This window comes from Mastigoproctus giganteus, chromosome 1 (assembly GCF_048544385.1).
Source record: "Mastigoproctus giganteus isolate SK-2022 chromosome 1, ASM4854438v1, whole genome shotgun sequence".
NCBI lineage: Eukaryota > Metazoa > Arthropoda > Arachnida > Uropygi > Thelyphonidae > Mastigoproctus > Mastigoproctus giganteus.
The window spans coordinates 21,999,235-22,018,549 of record NC_143575.1 but is presented as its reverse complement, the minus strand read 5'-3'; the positions used below and the strand labels follow the sequence as shown (position 1 = coordinate 22,018,549).

General features: G+C 36.2%; 1 protein-coding gene across 1 annotated transcript; it reads right to left on the bottom strand.

The window, feature by feature from the left end:
- Positions 1–3,331: 3,331 nt before the first annotated feature.
- On the bottom strand, positions 3,332–18,717 carry Spase12 (Signal peptidase complex subunit Spase12). Its single transcript, XM_090379224.1, has 4 exons — positions 18,558–18,717; positions 12,501–12,560; positions 7,073–7,159; positions 3,332–3,512 (listed from the first exon to the last, which is right to left on the bottom strand). Exons 1-4 carry the CDS (start codon positions 18,591–18,593, stop codon positions 3,408–3,410), a joined length of 288 nt encoding a protein of 95 aa, XP_090235350.1. The 5' UTR covers positions 18,594–18,717; the 3' UTR covers positions 3,332–3,407.
- Between the last annotated feature and the right edge of the window lie 598 nt (positions 18,718–19,315).

The window sequence follows — 19,315 nt, the reverse complement described above, 5'->3', positions numbered from 1 at the left end:
ATCAACAAGAGCAAAAACTTTTATTCCACATTTAGCCAGTTTACCGGGTATAAATTGTTTGAAAACGTTCCTCGGAATGCCAGAAGTTAGCATTAGCATTAGTAAAGGCACATGATGCAAGAAAGCAAGCTTATATAGCATCAGCCATAAAAAATAAAATCTAATTTCATCCATCCACTCGCTCCAAATGTTTGTCTAGTTCTGCCTTGAATCTATTTAAGCTATCAAACTTATACAATGACAGATGGAAGTTTGTTCCAGCAATCAACCACATGCTGGCTAAAGGCAAACTTCCACACACCTACCTACAACTGTCTTTCCTCAATTTAAATTTATGCCTTCTCAGGTGATTATTCTGAGCAAGAGGAAGAATTCCATCAGCATTGAGCATGCTCAAACCATTCAAGGCTTTATACACCTCAATCTGATCACCTCGCAATCTGATCACCTCGCAGATGCCTAGTCTCCAGACACTATAATTTGCAAAACTTAAGCCTTTCTTCGTAAGAGCAACCCTTTGTTCCATTCACTATTGTTGCCCTTCTCTGTACTCCTTCCAGCAGCTCTACGTCTTTCTTAAAATGAGGCCTCCAGACCTGTATACAGTACTCAAGGTGTGGCCTGACCATTGCCTTATACAAGGGGATAATCACCTCCTTATCCCTGCTAGAAAAATTCCTATATATCATTGACAAGACACCATGAGATACTCTTGCAGACCATCTGCACTGCTCAGAAAACTTCATATCTGCCTGCACAATTATCCCCAGGTCCTTTTCATTCTCTAGAAGTCAGTGTAGTCCCACACAGTTGATACATTACTCAGGGGTTACTGTTTCCCATATGCAGTACTTTACATTTGTCAATGTTAAACTTCAGTTGCCACCTCTCAGCACATCTACTCAAAACTTTTCTAGATCCTGTTGCAGCAGTGTACTGTCATTAACAACCCTGCCGACCTTCGTATTGTCTGCAAACTTGGACATTAAGCCTGATATACCATCATCAATATCATTAATAAATACAGAAAACAACAATGGACCCAACACTGAACCCTGGGGGACTCCACTAATAACATTAAGTCCACAAAGAGCGGTGTCCATTGATTACCACTCTCTGTCTTCTCCCACTCGACCATCCTTTTATCCATAGCAGCAATTTGCCTCCAATGCCACACTGCTCCAATTTGTGCAGCAGTCTTCCATGTGTAACAGTATCAACAGCCTTTCTAAGATCCAAATATATGATATAAGTTGCTCATCTATTGTGAGATACTTGTTAGGGGAATATTTCTGAAAATTAGCTTTAAATAGTTCTAGTACCTCCCGGATTGGTGCCAGTTTACCAATTTCTTTTTGCTGTTCTCCATCTCTAATATCATCCATTCTTAGGCAACTCATTAGAAATTGAAATCTGTGCACACTCATTGTCAAATAGCATGCTTCAATGCCACCACCTTTGAAATTATCCCATAACTGTAATACATTTTGTCTGCTGCATTCAAAGCACCAATAAAATAAAGCATGCCAATAAGAGCACTTATTTTTACCTTATCAGTTAGTTTTGCATCTCTGTCTTGTTCATATTTCAACTTTAGTAAATGTTAGTGCAAGTTTTGTATAATAGCCTCATCTAAAAATAATTTCAAACATTTTGCCTCAGTTTTAGCATGTTTAGCAACTCCTGTAGGAGGTGGGCAATAATTTTGTGAGACCGAGTGTAAACCATAGCATTTCCCCCCCATTTTGTATCTTTATCTGTCCCTAAATAATAAATTCCATTACTTGTCTTGTTTGTTGCTTTTCATTACTGTATTCTAAATTGAGGGTCTCATCTAATCCTGATAAGTAGCAGAATTATGCACACTACACGTGACACTGTCAGCTTCAACATCATCTCCATCTTCAGAATTTATCTCATCTTCTGTACATTCCTTAATCCATAGTAACAATTGTTCTCCACTCTCAGCACTAAAATTATTTACCTTAATTCTTTTAGAACGTGGCATGACAAAAACTAGTTACACATAACAAAATAAGAACAAACAAAAAAAAAAAAAAAATGCAAGCTAGAAATCTAAACACAAAATGAAATTGTAATGAGATCATAATAAAATAACTGCATGATTGCACAGCAAACAAGAATGCCTGAAACCGAAACTGGAATCATAACAAGAGTAGTCCTGCAGCTGACTAGTGTCTCTCAGGCAATTTGCACACTAAGTACTGAGTTAACTAATAAACAGCTGGCCTTGAATCATATGGAAACTATAAACTCACTTAAGATAAGAGGGTATAGAGAGCTACATCCCTGCAAGCCCAAGTATTATTTAGTGGCAATAATTTTAAATATGGTGGAGGACAATAGTCCTCTACATGATGACCAAAGGGTTAAACAGTTTCAGAAAAGTTTAGGGTTTTGATTCCTGTTACAAACCATGAGGAAATTCTCTATTTTTTTTTTTTTTTTTTTTTTCATTGAAGGCAGTAATAAATCTCTCTCAGGAGATGTAGTTATTTGTTCTGAAACTGCAATTTTCCCTCCTCCTGCATAAAGGCTAATCTGGAAATACAAAAATTGTACAGAAATGATATATTGATTACTACAGTTTCAGATATCTTTGAGTTTATCATAAAATAATCCAATTCACTGCAAAACTGAATAGTTTGTTTTGCAATTGTATATAATTTAAGTTATAAATTACTTTGGTCTTATATGGCTGCCCTTGGAGCCAAATTTCCCATTGTGTTGTTAACACACTGTTTTATTTTAAATGTAAACAGGAAAGCAAAATTTTTATTTTAAACAAAATATTATAAACAAATTGATATTATACGAGAACTGATGATAATATTACACCTAGATTTCATATAGTACACAATACTAGCTCTGCTTGCCTGTGAGGGTTTAGTGTGGCAATTACCATAACAATTAGTATTAGCATAATTGTAGTTGTTGAAGAACTTGCAGGATAATTATCTGAATATTTACTTTGCCCTTCGTATTTATTTCTCAACTGCAGTAACAAAATTTTCTGGGGAGCAATCCTTTTCAACACTGAGAAGAGTTAAAAACTACTTATTTAGTAATGAACACTTCACTCACTCTCTCTGATACTGAAGAACTTACGAAACTATGTACTGCACAAATATCAATCGATATCACGGAGCGGAAGACAAGAAAATACGTTATAGCATTGAACAATATGTAAATGTATTTTTTTCTATTAAAAAGTATCAATAAATACATTTAATATTAATTTTTAAAAAAATAGAAGTATTGTAGATTTAATATTTAGTAGAAAATGGAAGATGTGGGAATAAGTATTTTACCAGTCAAAAATTTATTCTTAAACTACAAAGCATAAATCATGAAATAAATGTAAATACAGCAGATTTTTTTAAAATTTATTTCTTCTTCTTTGATTTTGAAACTTCTGGATTACTATCTTCTCTTGATTTTTGCCAAGGAAGAGATTTAAGACGATACATTGGCCATGGAGGAAGAGTAAGCTGGGCAAAAAAAAAAAAAAAAAAAAAGCAGTATTAAATTATTTCTCACTAGATAACTTAGAAACAACATTCAACTATCAACACTGCAAACTAACTACATTCTATTACAATGAAAACCGAGGAGTGATAACAGAACACACAAAGTGTTGAGTTGAAATCAGTGATGCTGTCTGTAGCTTAGAGCTTATGAATTACTAATTTAACCTTGCAGTGCTGCTGCTGCTTTGGAACTACACCTGCATCTGACAAGTGTAGTTCCAAAATAATGATCCCATGTTACCCTTTAATTAATTAATGATTAAAAAAAAATCTGAAAATTTTCTAGATTCTGAAATGTAGACACTCTTTTGCTGTAGTACTTCCTGAATTTCTTTGTAATTTTGCAGAGTAATTAAATGCATGGAGAAGTGGTTATTAAATTCTTGAATACTAAGGAGAAGCAATGAGCACTGGTAGTACTCCCTGCATAATCAAAAGTGATTTTAATGAAGTTGCTCAAACTTTCACTGATAGTAAGTTTGGCTAACTTTACTGCACTGCCTTAGCCAGGCTTGAAGTAGCTGTCTTAATAGCACATCAAGAAAAATATCACTTTTTACCATTCTCCGTATAGCAGTTCTGTTAAATATTGGTGTAGATACACCGTAGATCTTTTTATTCTTAAACAAAAAGCTCTTAAACAAAAACTATGAAAGTGGTGTAAAGGCATCATTTCAACTGTATCTCATATTGTGATCATCCTTCACAAGTTACCATGTATTGCACTACATTGAATATGTAACGCTTCACTAATAGAGAAGACTATTTGTTACTTATTCTCGGTGGGCACCACCACCACCCAGATGGCACCCACCAACAAGCCTTGAAATGGTGGATGATGGAAACATATACATGTTTGCATCATTCACTAACTTGGAGGGGTGTTAAAATACTTTTGAAAGGTTTGTGTGAGCTAATGCACAAAACATACAGTGGTAGCTTTCGTTTCAAATTATGAAAAATGATAATGCTTTTGCTTCATTATTTTTCTTTTAACTGATACAAGGTGCTTTCAAGTTATAAGATCTCCAAATTTATTTCTCACAAAGTACACAAGATACAGAAATTACACTTTTCAACAATCTCCTAGAAGTTGCACACATTTTTCTCGCTGTTCTTCCAAGCTGTAAAGGCTGTGGCAAAGCTTTCTGTGGAGGTATGTTTGGTCCACTGGTAAATGGCAGAAGCAACTGCTTGTCGGCTAGGAAATCTTCTGCCACAAAGAGCATCTTTCATCATTGGGAACAACCAAAAAGTCACTATGTGGAAGGTCAGGAGGGTGTGGAGGAAGTTGACACAACTGTCTTTTTGTTTCTGAGAAAGCTACCTTAGAACCCACCAAGCTGACACCTTGCTCATTTCCAGAACGATGGAGTGAACCATTGTCCTGATGAAAGCAAATGTGATTCAGTCTGTTTGGATGTTTTTCCTGAAGTTCAAACTTTTTCTTCAGAACTTCTTCATATGAATTTCCTGTCACTGTAGTGCCCTTGAGTACACAATGTGTAAGGATTATTCCATCAATACCCCAGAAAAGAGCAACCATTATTTTCTCTGCATTTGTGGCAACACAAACATTTCGTTTCTGGATCAAAGAGTAGAACCATTGTCACATCCACTGTGACGATTGAGGAAATATAAAAGATCCATTCACTCCAGCATCTTAAGTGAGCAATGCTTCACACAAGTTGACACAATGGTCTTTTTGTTCCTAGAAAAGCTGCCTTGGAACCCACTGAACTGACACCTTGCCCATTCTGAAATCTTCATAGAGTATGGTGTGCACAATCCAACAGAAATGGCTGTAGCTGTTGCATTTTCAGCCATTTTTGATCTTCTGTCACCCAGAACTGTTTCCTTAACTCAGTGGATGTTGGACTGAATGATTGGTTTGACGTTTTGGTTCATGTGCTTCAATCTCACAGAACTCCCATCCTTCACAAAATTTACATACCCAGCTACGAACATTTTTTATATCCATAATGCCTACAGGACACACCTTTGACATTTCCCAATGAATTTCAACTGGACTTTTCTTGGTGAGATGTAAAAATCAAACAGAAGGATGCCATTATAAGTATTATAAACATAGTATACTGGTTATGGAACTGCAATCAATGTGACATACTGCCACCTGAAAACATTCAGAACTAATTGGTAGTTATATGAAAAGCAGTCCTGTGTGTATATTTCAATTATTTTGTGAGAAATAAATTTGTATACCTTGTAACTTGAATGCACCTCGTAATTCAAGAACACTACTACTAATAAATAAAATTATTAGTATTAGCAATGGCCACATGGTGCAAGGAAGCCTATGGCTTATGGAGCCATAAAAATAAATAACTAAATAAAATTAAATTAAATTAAAAAATAAAATAAATAAAATAAACTAAAATAAAAATAATAAGAAAATTTTTTAAAAATAAATAAGAGAAAAGGAGCTGATAGAAATTTCCCCCCAAAAGCCTTGCAGAGTCCAAGTCTTAAGTTAATCCACAAGGCTTGCAGCATATAATCCCTCCTATCGTGCCTGGGCAGAATTGCAGACAAGTAGACATTGTGACCTAACTCACGGCATTTCTTCAGCGTGGTCTTATATTTGTCTAACAAATCATCAGATCGTGTTTGCTTAAATGTCATTAGTCCCCACATGAATAATAATATTCTCTTTAAAATATGACAGTCTGTTGGTGACATCATTAATAGTTGCTCCCAGCAGACATACCCTGGTTCTAGTCAACCTATCCTTATTACAAAAAATATTTCCCATTTTCCCCAACAATGGAGTCTTCTAACAGAACTAAGTCCTTTTGAACCACAGTAATTTGCACTTGGTTATTCTGTTATGGGGCCTGAATCAGAAGTGAATCAATTGGTAGGTTACTAGAGTCTTGAGTCCCTGACGAGCTCCCAGTTACATTATTCTCGAGGGCAAGCACCCATTTTTTCAGTGATTCAAATTGCTGTAGCAATGCACCAAATTTTAACTTAAGATAGATATACTCCTTACAACGGTGACAAAGAAAAGAATCACCAGGTGAGCTATGATTATCTATGTCGACCTTGGAATACATGCCACAGGTTCTGCAAAGGATAAAATCATGACTCACCCGGAAATCACCATTGGCTATTTCCATATGAGTCGTGGTACCCTCTGACAAAGTGTTCAAGGCAGATCTTGTAACAACCATGGCAGAATTTACTAAATATTAATGAAAGGTACTTTCAAAAGATTATATTTATAATATTAAAAAAATCAAACTATTACAGGAGGGAGGGAAAAAAAAAAAAAAAAAAAAAACTTATCAAAAATAAACTGTACAATACACTAAATAACTTTGAAATCCTGCTCTACTCCCCTCTTATCTTTACTTCTTTCTGTTGCTATGAAACGCTCTACAAGGCACATCTGCTTGCCACAAATGCCAGCAGTAGATAACAAACAATTATATTTAGTATTGTTTGTTATGTACTATATACATAACATTATATACAAGCTTAGGGAATAATTTACTTACCAAGCATGAAAGACCAAATCCAGCTCCAAGAATATATACAGTGTGTGAAAATTGCTGATAAAAGTAGCCCCATACCAAGCCAATAGCCTAAATATAAAAATTTTTAAAGTTCAGAAATTTTTTATATATATATATATATTTTTTTTTAAATAATATATTAATAAACTTAAATATAAATTAGTGAAACCACAACAGTTCTTTATAATGTTTGAAGATTTTTCTCAAAGCCAAACTACATATCTTTAAAAGCCTTATATCAGTTGCTGAATATGGAAAACTAATGAATACAAGAAATTTATTGAACTCAAATTACCAAATTTTGTTCATCCCACCAGAACAATCTTCTAGCCATGAAACAGAGGTGGACAAAAAAAAAAAAAAAAACCCTCAATGCCTAATAAAACAAAAAAAAAAGTAATACTGCTAAAATATACACACAATCTTGCACAATACTCTGTAGCACTATTTGAATGTTATAGGCTCATTCCAGTTGTAACTGCATCTTCCAGTTTTTTAGTATTTATGAAGTTTTCTGAGCAGTGCAGATAGGCTGCAAGAGTAGCTCATGGTGTCTTGTCAATGATATACAGGAACTTTGCTAGCATTCCTTTGTATAAGGTCAGGCTACATCTTGAGTACTGCATACAGATCTGGAAGCCTCATTTTAGGAAAGATATAGAGCTGCTAGAATGAGTACAGAGAAGGGCAACGAGATCAGTGAGTGGAATAAAGGATTACTGTTACCAAGAAAGGCTTAAGTTCTGAAAATTGCAGCATCTGGAGACTTAGGCACCTCTGAGGTGATCTGGTTGAGGTGTGTTAGGCTTTGAATGGTTTGAGCAAGCGCAATGCTGATGGGGTTCTTCCTCTTGCTCGGGTTATGCACCTGAGGGGGCATAAATTGAAATTGAGGAAGGATAATTGCAGAATAGATGTGTGGAAATTTGCCTTTAGCCAGAGGGTGGTTGATTGCTGGAACAAACTTTCACCTGTTGTTGTGGAAATTGATAGCTTAAATAAATTCAAGAAAGACAAACTTTTTGGGCAAATGGATGGGTGAAATGGGAAGGGTTGTTTTTTTTTTTTTTTTTTTGGCTGATGCTGTATATAAGCTTGCTGTTATGTTATGCCTCTACTAATTCTAATATTAATATGGCAAAAAATGTCAGCAATAATGTGGGAAGGGAATCCATGCTTGTTTTTCTCTTTTATTCATAGTTCCTCAAAATCTTGGTCCCTCATCAGTTTGCATATTTGGGCCCCAAAAAGCACCTGGTTTTAGAGAATACAGTACAAAGGTAGTTGAAGCAGAAACATTCCAGAGGTAAAGCTTCCACAAACTGTTTCATCAAACCCAGTTTGATGTGCAAGATTGAAAGAAAGACAGTTTTGGGGTATTAGTGGTTTATGAATTATGTTCTTTGTTCCTTGAAATCCCAGTGCTTACTCCTTGCCCAACTGTTCCACTCACACAAAAAGCAAGATGTTTTTGTGTAGCCAAATTGCTGTCCAAGTAACATGCCTATCACTTTAAAGTCAGCATAAATTCTTCAAATTCTCAAATGTTTCTTTCAAATGCACAAATTGAGCTACTGGAATTGACCCATATTTATTTCCATTGTGGAGTAATTCACCTTTGAGACTCCTCTTTAATGAGTCAAAGTCTCCAACTGTGTAGGATTGTAACTAATTCCTAAATAAATAATTAAGTCAGAAATCAGTGAATTGTCCTCAGAAAAATAGAGGACTAGTTCTCATTCAGAAGCACTTTTAACATTTCTTATGACATGATAATGACTAGGCAATTGTCTGTGAGTCATGAATCCACACTTGTACAAAATGTGGTATGTATTCCAATTACAGTCTGGTGGGTAATCTTGCATATATGATGCATATGTGAACTTGCATTCTAGATGCAGCTGAGTCATTAAAGAAACAAGCTGATGCCCTACAGAGAAATAAAGAAAATTTGGTACTTGTCAGGGGCCCTGTTCCGTGAACCTACTAGGGGATGCACTATGAAAGAATGGCCAAGTGCAAATTGCTTTGTATGAGGATTCAATTTTATTGGAAAACACTCTTGCATAACATTTTCTTTAATAACAACAGATGGATGAGAAACATTTTCTGACAGCTAAAACTGATGATGCTACCTACAGATTGTCAGTTTTTTGGGGGAAGGGGAAAGAGTGTTGCCATTTGTGTGGGAATTCTTACGCGAATAGCAGAACTCGTAGAAAGAATTAGTTTATTCCATTTAACAATATTCCAGGGGATGAACTGCTAGGTTATGCTGAAAAATGCAGTGAATTAGGTCAGAATGTATATATATGTCTGCAATTCTGCCCACGCACAACAGAATGGATTACATGTTGAGAATCATGGGAATTAATTCAAGATTTAAGGGACTTTGTCAAGCTTTTTTTTGGGTGGGGAAGGATTTTTATGAGCATGATCCACCCTAGTAGGTAGAAAGAAAACTATTTTGCAGAAATAGAATATATATAGGAACAAAGATGGTGGGTGCACGGACCAAGCAACACAACTGAATTCAATAATCCTGCAATCTGAAAATTAGCATTTAGCATTAGTAGAGGCATATGATGCAAGAAAGCAAGCTTATGCAGCATCAGGCAAAAAAAAAAAAAAAAAAACACTTCCACTTCACCCCCCCCCCCCCCCGTTCGTTCGAAATACCTGTCCAGCTGAGCCTTAAATTTATTTAGGCTATCCACTTCCACAACAAGGGACGGAAGTCTGTTCCACCAACCAACTACCTGCTGGCTAAAGGCAAATTTCCACACATCTATCCTACATCTGTCTTTCCTCAATTTGAATTTATGCCCTCTCAGGTGATTATTCTGAGCAAGAAGGCAGAATCCCATCAGCATTGAGCATGCTCAAACCATTCGAGGCTTTATACACCTCTATCAGATCACCTCGCCGGTGCCTAGTCTCCAGACACTGTAATTTGCAAATCTTAAGCCTTTCTTAGTAAGAGCAACCCTTTGTTCCATTCACTAATCTTGTCGCCCTTCTCTGTACTCGTTCCAGCAGCTCTACATCCTTCTTGAAATGAGGCCTCCAGACATGTATACATTACTCAAGGTGTGGCCTATCCATTGCCTTATACAAGGGAATAATCACTTCCTTATCCCTGCTAGAAACATTCCTGTATATCATTGATAAGACACCATGAGCTACTCTTGCAGCCCGTCTGCACTGCTCAGAGAACTTCATATCTGCCTGCACAATTACCCCCAGGTCCTTTTCATTCTCTACCACTGTCAGTGTAGTACCACAGAGTTGATACGTTGCCCTGGGGTTGCTGTTTCCTATATGTAGTACTTTACATTTGTCAATGTTAAACTTAATTTGCCACTTCTCAGCCCATCTGCTCAAACTTTCCAGATCCTGTTGCAGCATAGCATCAGTAGTGTCCTTAACAACCCTGCCAACCTTTGTATTGTCTGTAAACTTGGACATTAAGCTTGATATACCATCATCAATATTATTTATAAATACAGAAAACAATAATGGACTCAACACTGAACCCTGAGGGACTCCACTAATAACATTAGTCCACGATGAGCAGTGTCCATCGATTACCACTCTCTGTCTTCTCCCCCTCAACCACCCCTTTATCCATAGCAGCAATTTGCCTCCAATGCAACACTGCTCCAATTTGTGCAGCAGTCTTCCATGTGCAACAGTATCAAAAGCCTTTCTAAGGTCCAAGTATATAATATCAAAGTTATTCCCTGCATCCAGTTCTTTTGTGACTGCACCATAGTATCCAATCAAATTGGTCAGGCAAGACTTCCCCTTAACAAAACCATGCTGCGTCCGAGCTATAACTGAAGTCTCATCTAGATGATCCTGCAGTGCTTCTTTAACCAGTCACTCCATTAATTTTCCTGGAACAGAAGTTAAACTCACAGGTTTATAATTACTTGTGTCAGCCTTTGATCCTCCTTTGTGAATTGGGGTTACATTTGCACATCTCCAGTCTATGGGTACCTCCCCTGAGTCCAAGGAAGCTCTCATAATTATGGCTAAGGGTTTGCTTACTTCCTTTGCTGCCTCGTTTAATATAACTGGATAGATCCCATCCACCCCAGGTGCCTTTCTTGTGTTTATCTTCAATAATTTCTCCTCCATTTTACTCTCAGTTATTACAAGATTATCTAGCTTACTGCCAGAGTTGAATACACCTCTGGCATTCCCCTCGCTGAATAACTCCTCATGTGTGAATGTCGATGCAAAATATTCATTTAGTTTGTTAGCTACCTGAGCAGGATCATCAACAGTTGAACCATCGATATCAAGTGGACCAATCTGATTCATCCCCTTCCTTCTAGAGTTTACATAAGTAAAGAACTCTTTGCTGTTTTCCTTTGCATCCTTTGCCAAAGATTTCTCGTAATCTGCATTCGCCTGTCTAACCTCCTTTGTAACTTGGTTACAGATCAACTTATATCTATCACAGGCTTCTGTGTCACGTGTTAATTTATATGTATCCCATGCATTTTTCTTCTCTGCCATATGTCTCATTAGTTCATCTGACATCCATTTAGGCCTAAACCTTGAACAATATTTCTTAGTTGGTATGTAAAGCCTAGTAGCTTCCAAGATAAGTTCTTTGAATGCTTCCCATTTTGAATTTGCTGTTGGTAACAACATCAGTTGGTCCCACTGTATAGAATTTAAATACTGTCTTTAGAATTTAAATTGACCCAAATAAACTTAGTTTACCCTTGCAAACTACTTTTGCAGCTTTTGCTAACCCTTGTAACAATAACATTTAATCAAATTTAATAAACTCTAGTGAAATGCTCATTTTATACAAGATTGTCCATTTGGTAATATTCTTAAACAATCGAACAACTACATTTCTTATTTAAACAAAGACTAGTCATACTTATTATATATTTACTTGAACTGATAACCTGATATAAAGGTCTCATTTGAACATTTGAAAGGATTAGTTTATGCTTTTTAAGCAATGGCATTTTGTAATGTCACATATGTAGAAAGAGCATATTCCAATTTTATTATTTAATTATCAAATAAAATTATTATCAATTAACTGAAACTGGAGTTTTTCATATAATAATGCACATCAATTCTACAATATATAATTTAACTGCAAATTGTTGTTTGGTTTTTTTTTAGGAGCATTAGCAACTAAGGCCATATTGCTCCGGGGATATGCGGTGGTCATTCCCTGACCTTTCCGCATCCTCTGTATTTGGTGGTCACGGGTTCGAACCCCGGTCTAATCAAGAAGCGTGTGCTATGCACTGCTGCTCCTGCCCACCTGGCTACAGAGGAGCCTTAACTGCAAATGACAAATATCATACATTACTTGTTATCATCACTACTATTATTGACGTATTTTAAAATAAAAAAAAAAATCAATACTTACTGCAAAAAGTAAGATTACTGTCTGAAATACTCTTTCAGCTTTCCGCTGTCCATCAAAATCCTGAAAAAAAAAATTATACTATATTAAAACAGGCACCAAACATATCTGTATATAAAATTAAAGCAAAATTTAATTCTTAAAACAGTGAAATACTCAAAAATATACAGTTGAGCACCAATGCAGAAAAATAATTGAGTAATCATAATGGCACAACTGTTGGATAAATTAAGCCACCACTTTATTGTCTTGCATCCGTAAACTGTGTGATATAAAGTCACCTGTTCAAAGCTTCCATCACTTCTTTTCAGAACCTTTTATTATATTTTGAAATGCTGAGGAGTATTTTTAATAAATACTTCTCAGAATCTCAACAAAAAGAACTGTTGCTAAAATACTCTTCTGGGTTTGTGAATCTCCAATGGATGTACATGTGTTATTACAACTATATATTAAGCTTCCCATAATAGACCTAGGTGATCAACATGTGCAAGTGATGGTAGGTTGGCAAAGTACCCACAGATTGATAGAAAAAACTTTGTCAGTCAGTTCAGCACCAAGTCATGTTTATGCAATATGGCAAAATGGTTTTATATTTTTAAATCTTTCTTAATATATATATTTTACTATATAATATCAGTGTGATACACCATAGTTTTCCCATAAATTTGAACTACGTGTGTAGTGTAAAGGCATCATTTTAATTGTTTAACACAGCCTGTTGGCTAATATCAAATTCTTTGGCAATTATTTTTTTTCGAGGAACATCATTTTCAAGTTGCTCTACCACTTCGGGCTTGTTAATGATAGTTAAACTAAAGAGTTTTCTTTTTATTTCACTTTTTAATTCTTTATAACTCACAATTATATAAAATATGTTAACTTATGTACATATAAAGAAGTACGCAAATGAAGCGATATAAGCAATAACATTCGTCCGACTCAGAGTCAACAACGATAGTGAACAACACACAAGACAATGTAATGTATGTTGCATGTGCAAAGAGTTACTCATCTGCCTTCTAAATCCTGTGTCTTTCAAGGTACTCAATTGTGAACAGAATTTTTCATATTTACATCCAGATTAACTGTAACCGGATTAGCGAGGGTTTACTGTAATTTGCATCTATTGGGCGGTTCATTGTTGGAACAAATTTCCATCTGTTGTTGTGGAAGTGGATAGTTTGAATAAATTCAAAGAACTAAACAAATTATTGGAGGGGATGGGCAGGTGATGTGGGAGGGTTTTTTTTTTTTTTTTTGGGCTGATGCTTTATAAGCTTGCTTTCTTGCATCATATGCCACTACTACTACTAATAATAATAATATCAAGAAATTCTTAGAGATGGAGATACTAGAAGTACACCTAATTCTAACTGGGAATGTAATGATATGATAACTGAAAGGAAGTTCAAGAGAAATTAGTATTAGTAGTGGCAAATGATGCATGAAAGCAAGCTTATAAGGAATTGGCCAAAAAAAAAAAAAAAACCTTCCAACATTGCCTGTCCATCCTCCAATATTTTGTCTAGCTCTTCCTTCAAAGTACCCATTTATCCTGCAACCATCCTCCTCAATTTGAATTTAGTCCACTTATGTGTGTAGTCCTGAGGAAAAGGAAGAATATCATTAGCATTAAGCTTACTCAATCCATCCAAGGCCTTAAACACTTCAATCAGATCTCCTTGCAGGTGCCTAGTCTTCAGATGCCACAATTTGTAGAACTGAAGTCTTTCTGGTAAGGCCATCCTTTTGTTCCCTTCACCAATCTTGCTGCCCATCTCCACACCCATTCCAGCATATCTGCATCCTTCCTACAAAGAAACCTCCAGACCTGTATGCAGTACTCAAGATGCAGCCTAACCACTGCCTCGTACAATGGGATAATCACTTCCTTATCCCTGCTAAGAAAGTTCCTATATAATAAGGCAACTAGGGCTGACACAGAATCTATAATATTTAAATAAACAGCAAAAGTGGTAAGCAAACCTCTAGCCATAATCAGGAGAACATCACTGGCTTCAAGGGACACTCCTGAAGTCTGGAAGTGTGTACATATTTCTCCTATTACAAGAAGGGGGAAATCAGAGATGTTTACTTGCATCATTATTCCACTACCGATACTAAAAAAAAAATGCTATCTTTTGAATTCCAGTATTTCTTCTTACTGATAGCTGATTTGCAGGCTTCTCCAGAGTATGCCAATGATGACCAAAATTGAATTTTAATTAGATGTTTTTCCAGATGCCAACATTAGCTGTTTGTTTTGTTATATTAAACATAAGCAAAATGGGAGGAATCTGGGAAAATTCTTGAAAGGTGGTATCACGATAACTACACACTAAAGTAGCATTAGAATTAGTAGGCAAATAATGCAGGAAAACATTGATATACAGCATTAGCCAAAAAATAAAAAAAATCCCACATCACCTGTACATCTCCTCTAACAGTTTCTGAATATAGTCAAACTACCCACTTCTTACTACACAAGATGAAAATTTGTTCCAATAATCAAATACCTGCTGGCTGAAGGTAAATTTACACACGTCTATTTTGCAACCATCCTTCAATTTGAATTTATGCCTCCTTATGCATGTAACCAGAGCAAGAGGAAGGATGCCATCAATATTTCACTTGCTCAATCCATTGTTTGTTTGTTTGTTATTTGGGTTTTAGGAGCATTAGCAACTAAGGCCATATTGCTCCGGGGATATGCGGTGGTCATTCCATGACCTTTCCGTATTTGGTGGGCAGGGGCTCGAACCCCAGTCTAATCAAGAAGCGTGTGCTACGCACTGCTGCTCCTGCCCACCTGGCTACGGAGGCACCGCTCGATCCATTAAAGCCGTACAAATATCAATCAGATCTCCCAGCAGGTGCATAGTCTCCAACCACCACAATTTGTAGAACTGAAGCTTTCCCTGTTAAGAGCACTCTTTTGTTCTCCCTCACTAATCTTGATGTTTTTCTCTGCACCCATTCCAACCTATCCACATCTTCTCTCAAATGATGCTTCCAGACCTGTATCCAGTACTCAAGATTTGGCCTAATCATTGCCTTATAGAATGTGATAATCACCCTTATCCTGACTGGCAGTATTCCTGTATATCATTGACAAAACCCCATGAGCTGTGTTGACAGCCTGACTGCACTGCTCAGCAAAGTTCATATCTAACTGCACAATTACACCCCTCCCAGTCTTCTTCATTCTCACTACATTGAATATGGTACTACACAGTTGGTACATTATTCTGGGATTACTGCTATCCATATGAAATACCTTACATTTGTCAAAGTTAAACTTCAACTGACACTTCTCAGCTCATCTGCCTAATTTTTCTAGACCTTGTTGCAGTAGCATGCCCTGATTACTGTCTTTAATCACCCTGCCAACTTAAACATTAAGCCTGATATATCTTCATTAGTATCTTTAATAAACATAGAAAACAACAATGAGCCCAGCACTGAACCTTGAGAACTCTACTGATAACATTAGTCCAAGAAACACAGTGCCTATTGATAGCCATACCTGTCTTCTCCCACCCATCCATCCCATTATCCATAGTGTTAACTTGCCCTTAATGACACACTGCTCCAATTTCTATAGTGATCTTTTATGTCTAACAATAACAAAAGCTGTTCTGAAATATAAGTATATGATTTCAAATTTATTTTTTGCATCCAGTTCCTTTGCTACTGCATTATAGCATCCAATTAGATTGGTCAGACAAGACTGCCCCTTAATAAATTCATGCTATGACCACGGTATAACTGCATTCTGTCTAGATGGTCCTGCATTACTTTTTTAACCAGTGACTCTATTGTTTCCCTTGGAACACAAGTTAAGCTAACAGGTCTATAATTACTCTGTCACCCTGTGATCTACCTTTGTGAATTGGGGATACATTCGCACAGCTCTAGTCCACAAGAAACTCCCCTGAATCCAAGGATACTTTCATAATCATGGCTGAAGGTTTTGCTTAACTCTCTCAGGCGCCTCCGTAGCCAGGTGGGAAGGAGCAGCAGTGCATAGCACACGCTTCTTGATTAGACCGGGGTTCGAGCCCGTCACCACCAAATACGGAGGATGCGGAAAGGTCAGGGAATGACCACCGCATATCCCAGAGCAATATGGCCTTAGTTGCTAATGCTCCTAAAAACCAAAAAAAATAACAAATAACAAAAACGCTTACCTCTTTTGCAGCCTCTCTTAATATATTTGGATAGATCCCATCCACCGGGTGCCTTTTTATGTTTAGATTCAACAATCTCTCTTCCACTTTCCTCTCAGTTATCACAAAATTAGTCAGCTTCCTGTTAAAAGTTGACTCACTTCTGGCATCCCAATCCCTAAAAAATTTCTCATGTGTGAAATTAGGTTGCTGACAAAATATTCAATTTGTCAGCAACCTGAGCAGGATCATCAACAGTTAAACCATTCATACCTAGCAGACCGATATGATTTACCTCCTTCCTTTTTAGAGTTCACATAAGTAAAGAAATTTTTGTCACTTTTCTTTCCATTCTTAGCCAGAGATTTCTTATAATATGGCATTAGCTTGCCTAACTTCCTTTGTGACTTGACTGAAGACTAGTTTTTATCTACTGCAGGCTTGCATGTCACCTAATAATTTATATGTATTCCATGTATTTTTATTCTCTGCTATAGTCTCATCAGTTCATCTGATATCCATTTAGAGTCTAATCCTTGGACAGTATCTCTTAGGTAAAAAATGTCTAGTGGCTTCTACAAATATATCCGTATATCCCCCAACATTTCCCATTTAGAACTTGCAGTTGGTAACATCATCAGTTGGTCTTATTGAATAGATTTTAAAAACTGTCTGAGACTATGGTAGTAGTCACCTTTATGAAAGCAAAAGTCCTTCCCTTGACAGCAGTTACATCTTTAAGTAAATTTCACATGAATACACTGTGATTACTGCCACCTAGTGGGTCTATTATCTACAGATTTTTAATGCATGAAGGGTCACTGCTAATAATCAGATCAAGAGATTTGCTTTCTCTCAATGCCTCTGTAGAATGCTGGTGTAGAAAACATTCATCCAGTAATTCTACAAAAGGCTTGATAACTATGTGAGTGACTAACCCACAATTTCCAGTTATCTGGAAAATTAAAATCCCCCTTTATAAGACATTCTGATTTACCTCCCCACTCTCTATGCCTGTCCAGTTGTTATAAACATCACAGTCATTAGGCCTCTAACACACTCCTGCTCTCCTTTTTGTTTTCCCCATGCTTAAAGAAACTGAAAACTGGAGTAGAAAGAGGTTTAGAAAATTTTTCTAAGATATTAGTGTGAAATGATGTACATAAATCTTCAGTAGCAGTTGTCCTATGGTTGTATAGGTACTGCAAGATTCACCAATAGGGAGTGAGTACTGAAGTGCTATTGCTAAACAGCTGTTACCTTATTCCCAGAAATTTATTTAACAAACAATAACATTTTCTCCCTTTTTTTTTTTTTTTTTTTTGTTTCGGTGGTGTCTGCATCCAATGTGAATTTTCGCCGGTCAAGATTTACAAAATCTTAAATGTCTATTAATTACATTAACTCTGTCGTTTAATGTAAGAGGCATTCTAACCGAAGTGCACCACGCCGTCCTATTATTTTGGTGAAGATCCATCTATAGATAATAATAATAGATAAATAAATTTTCTGTTTATACTCCGGGACGACCAAACGGTCAGAGGAGTTCACAAGATATACAGAATATATTGATAAAATATTGGCAAACTATTTCTTCATCAATATTTGTTAACTTGCTTGCATACCAAAGATCGATAATAATTGCCCCTTATAATTATCTGTATCTTGTATAACACGCATTATACACGAGTTAGTTCAAAATCCTGGTTAAAGAAAAGTCAAAATTACCAAAAACGTTTAGTTATATTTCTAAACAGATAAAGACATATTAAAAGTATAATAATATCATTCTATCAAAATTGGAAGTAAGAAACGAACCCTATACTACAACTGCCACGCTGACAGGTAATCAGGGAACATTAAAAATTATACACAAAAATACTCGTACCATATGTGTCGGCAAGCGTTTTAATTTTTCTAACATTTTGGTTCTTTACAATGCTATTTTGTTCCACAGATTCAAGTTTATCTTCGCAATCCTGTAAACAATTAAAATCCTAAACGTACTTACAATCAACAAATGTTAAGAACACAAATAAATTTCCACCGATAGGAGTCAGGCTTAAGAACTCTGACGTTCTAGTTACACCACTTGCTTTTTTTTTTTTTTTTTGTTTAAATTGAAAATTATTTAGTTTGATGAGATCTGTTTTAATAACTAATTCTAATTCACTGGCACCAGGAAGGAAATAATGGTGAGAGATTCTTCTCTCTCTCCGAAACTGAGGTCACAGAGCATTTTTCTTAGGCTCCCTTATTATTATTATTATTAGCCATATGGTGCAAGGAAGCCTGAGGCTTATACTGCACCAGCCAAAAAAAAAAAAAAAAAAAAAATTTCCCAAGTTACCCTGTGAGTGAGGGGGGAGAGAGAGAGTCAGAAATAGAAGGGAATCACTAAAAAAGAGAAGAATGATGATATCCAGCTCAGGACCCTGGGTGTACCAAGCCCATACTCACGAGATGTGAGCCCCTGAGGTTTTCCAAACAAAATCTATGGAAACAAGGAGCTGGTCTTATTTTTCAATTTTATTATCGCTTTGGTCTCTCGCTTAAAACATGAAGGTTGAATCCATCCTTGTTTTGTATGCATTGCCCCTTTCCTCCCCAGAAGCCAAATTTAACCTCAGATTATTATTATTATTA

Bases quoted from the DNA above. Each gene is read 5' to 3' on its own strand.
- Spase12 (XM_090379224.1), bottom strand. From the start codon at position 18,593: ATGTTAGAAAAATTAAAACGCTTGCCGACACATATG. The intron at 12,561-18,557 runs GTACGAGTATTT...TTTTTTTTTCAG, and splicing joins AACGCTTGCCGACACATATG to GATTTTGATGGACAGCGGAA. The intron at 3,513-7,072 runs GTAAGTAAATTA...TTTTTTGCCCAG, and splicing joins GATTTGGTCTTTCATGCTTG to CTTACTCTTCCTCCATGGCC.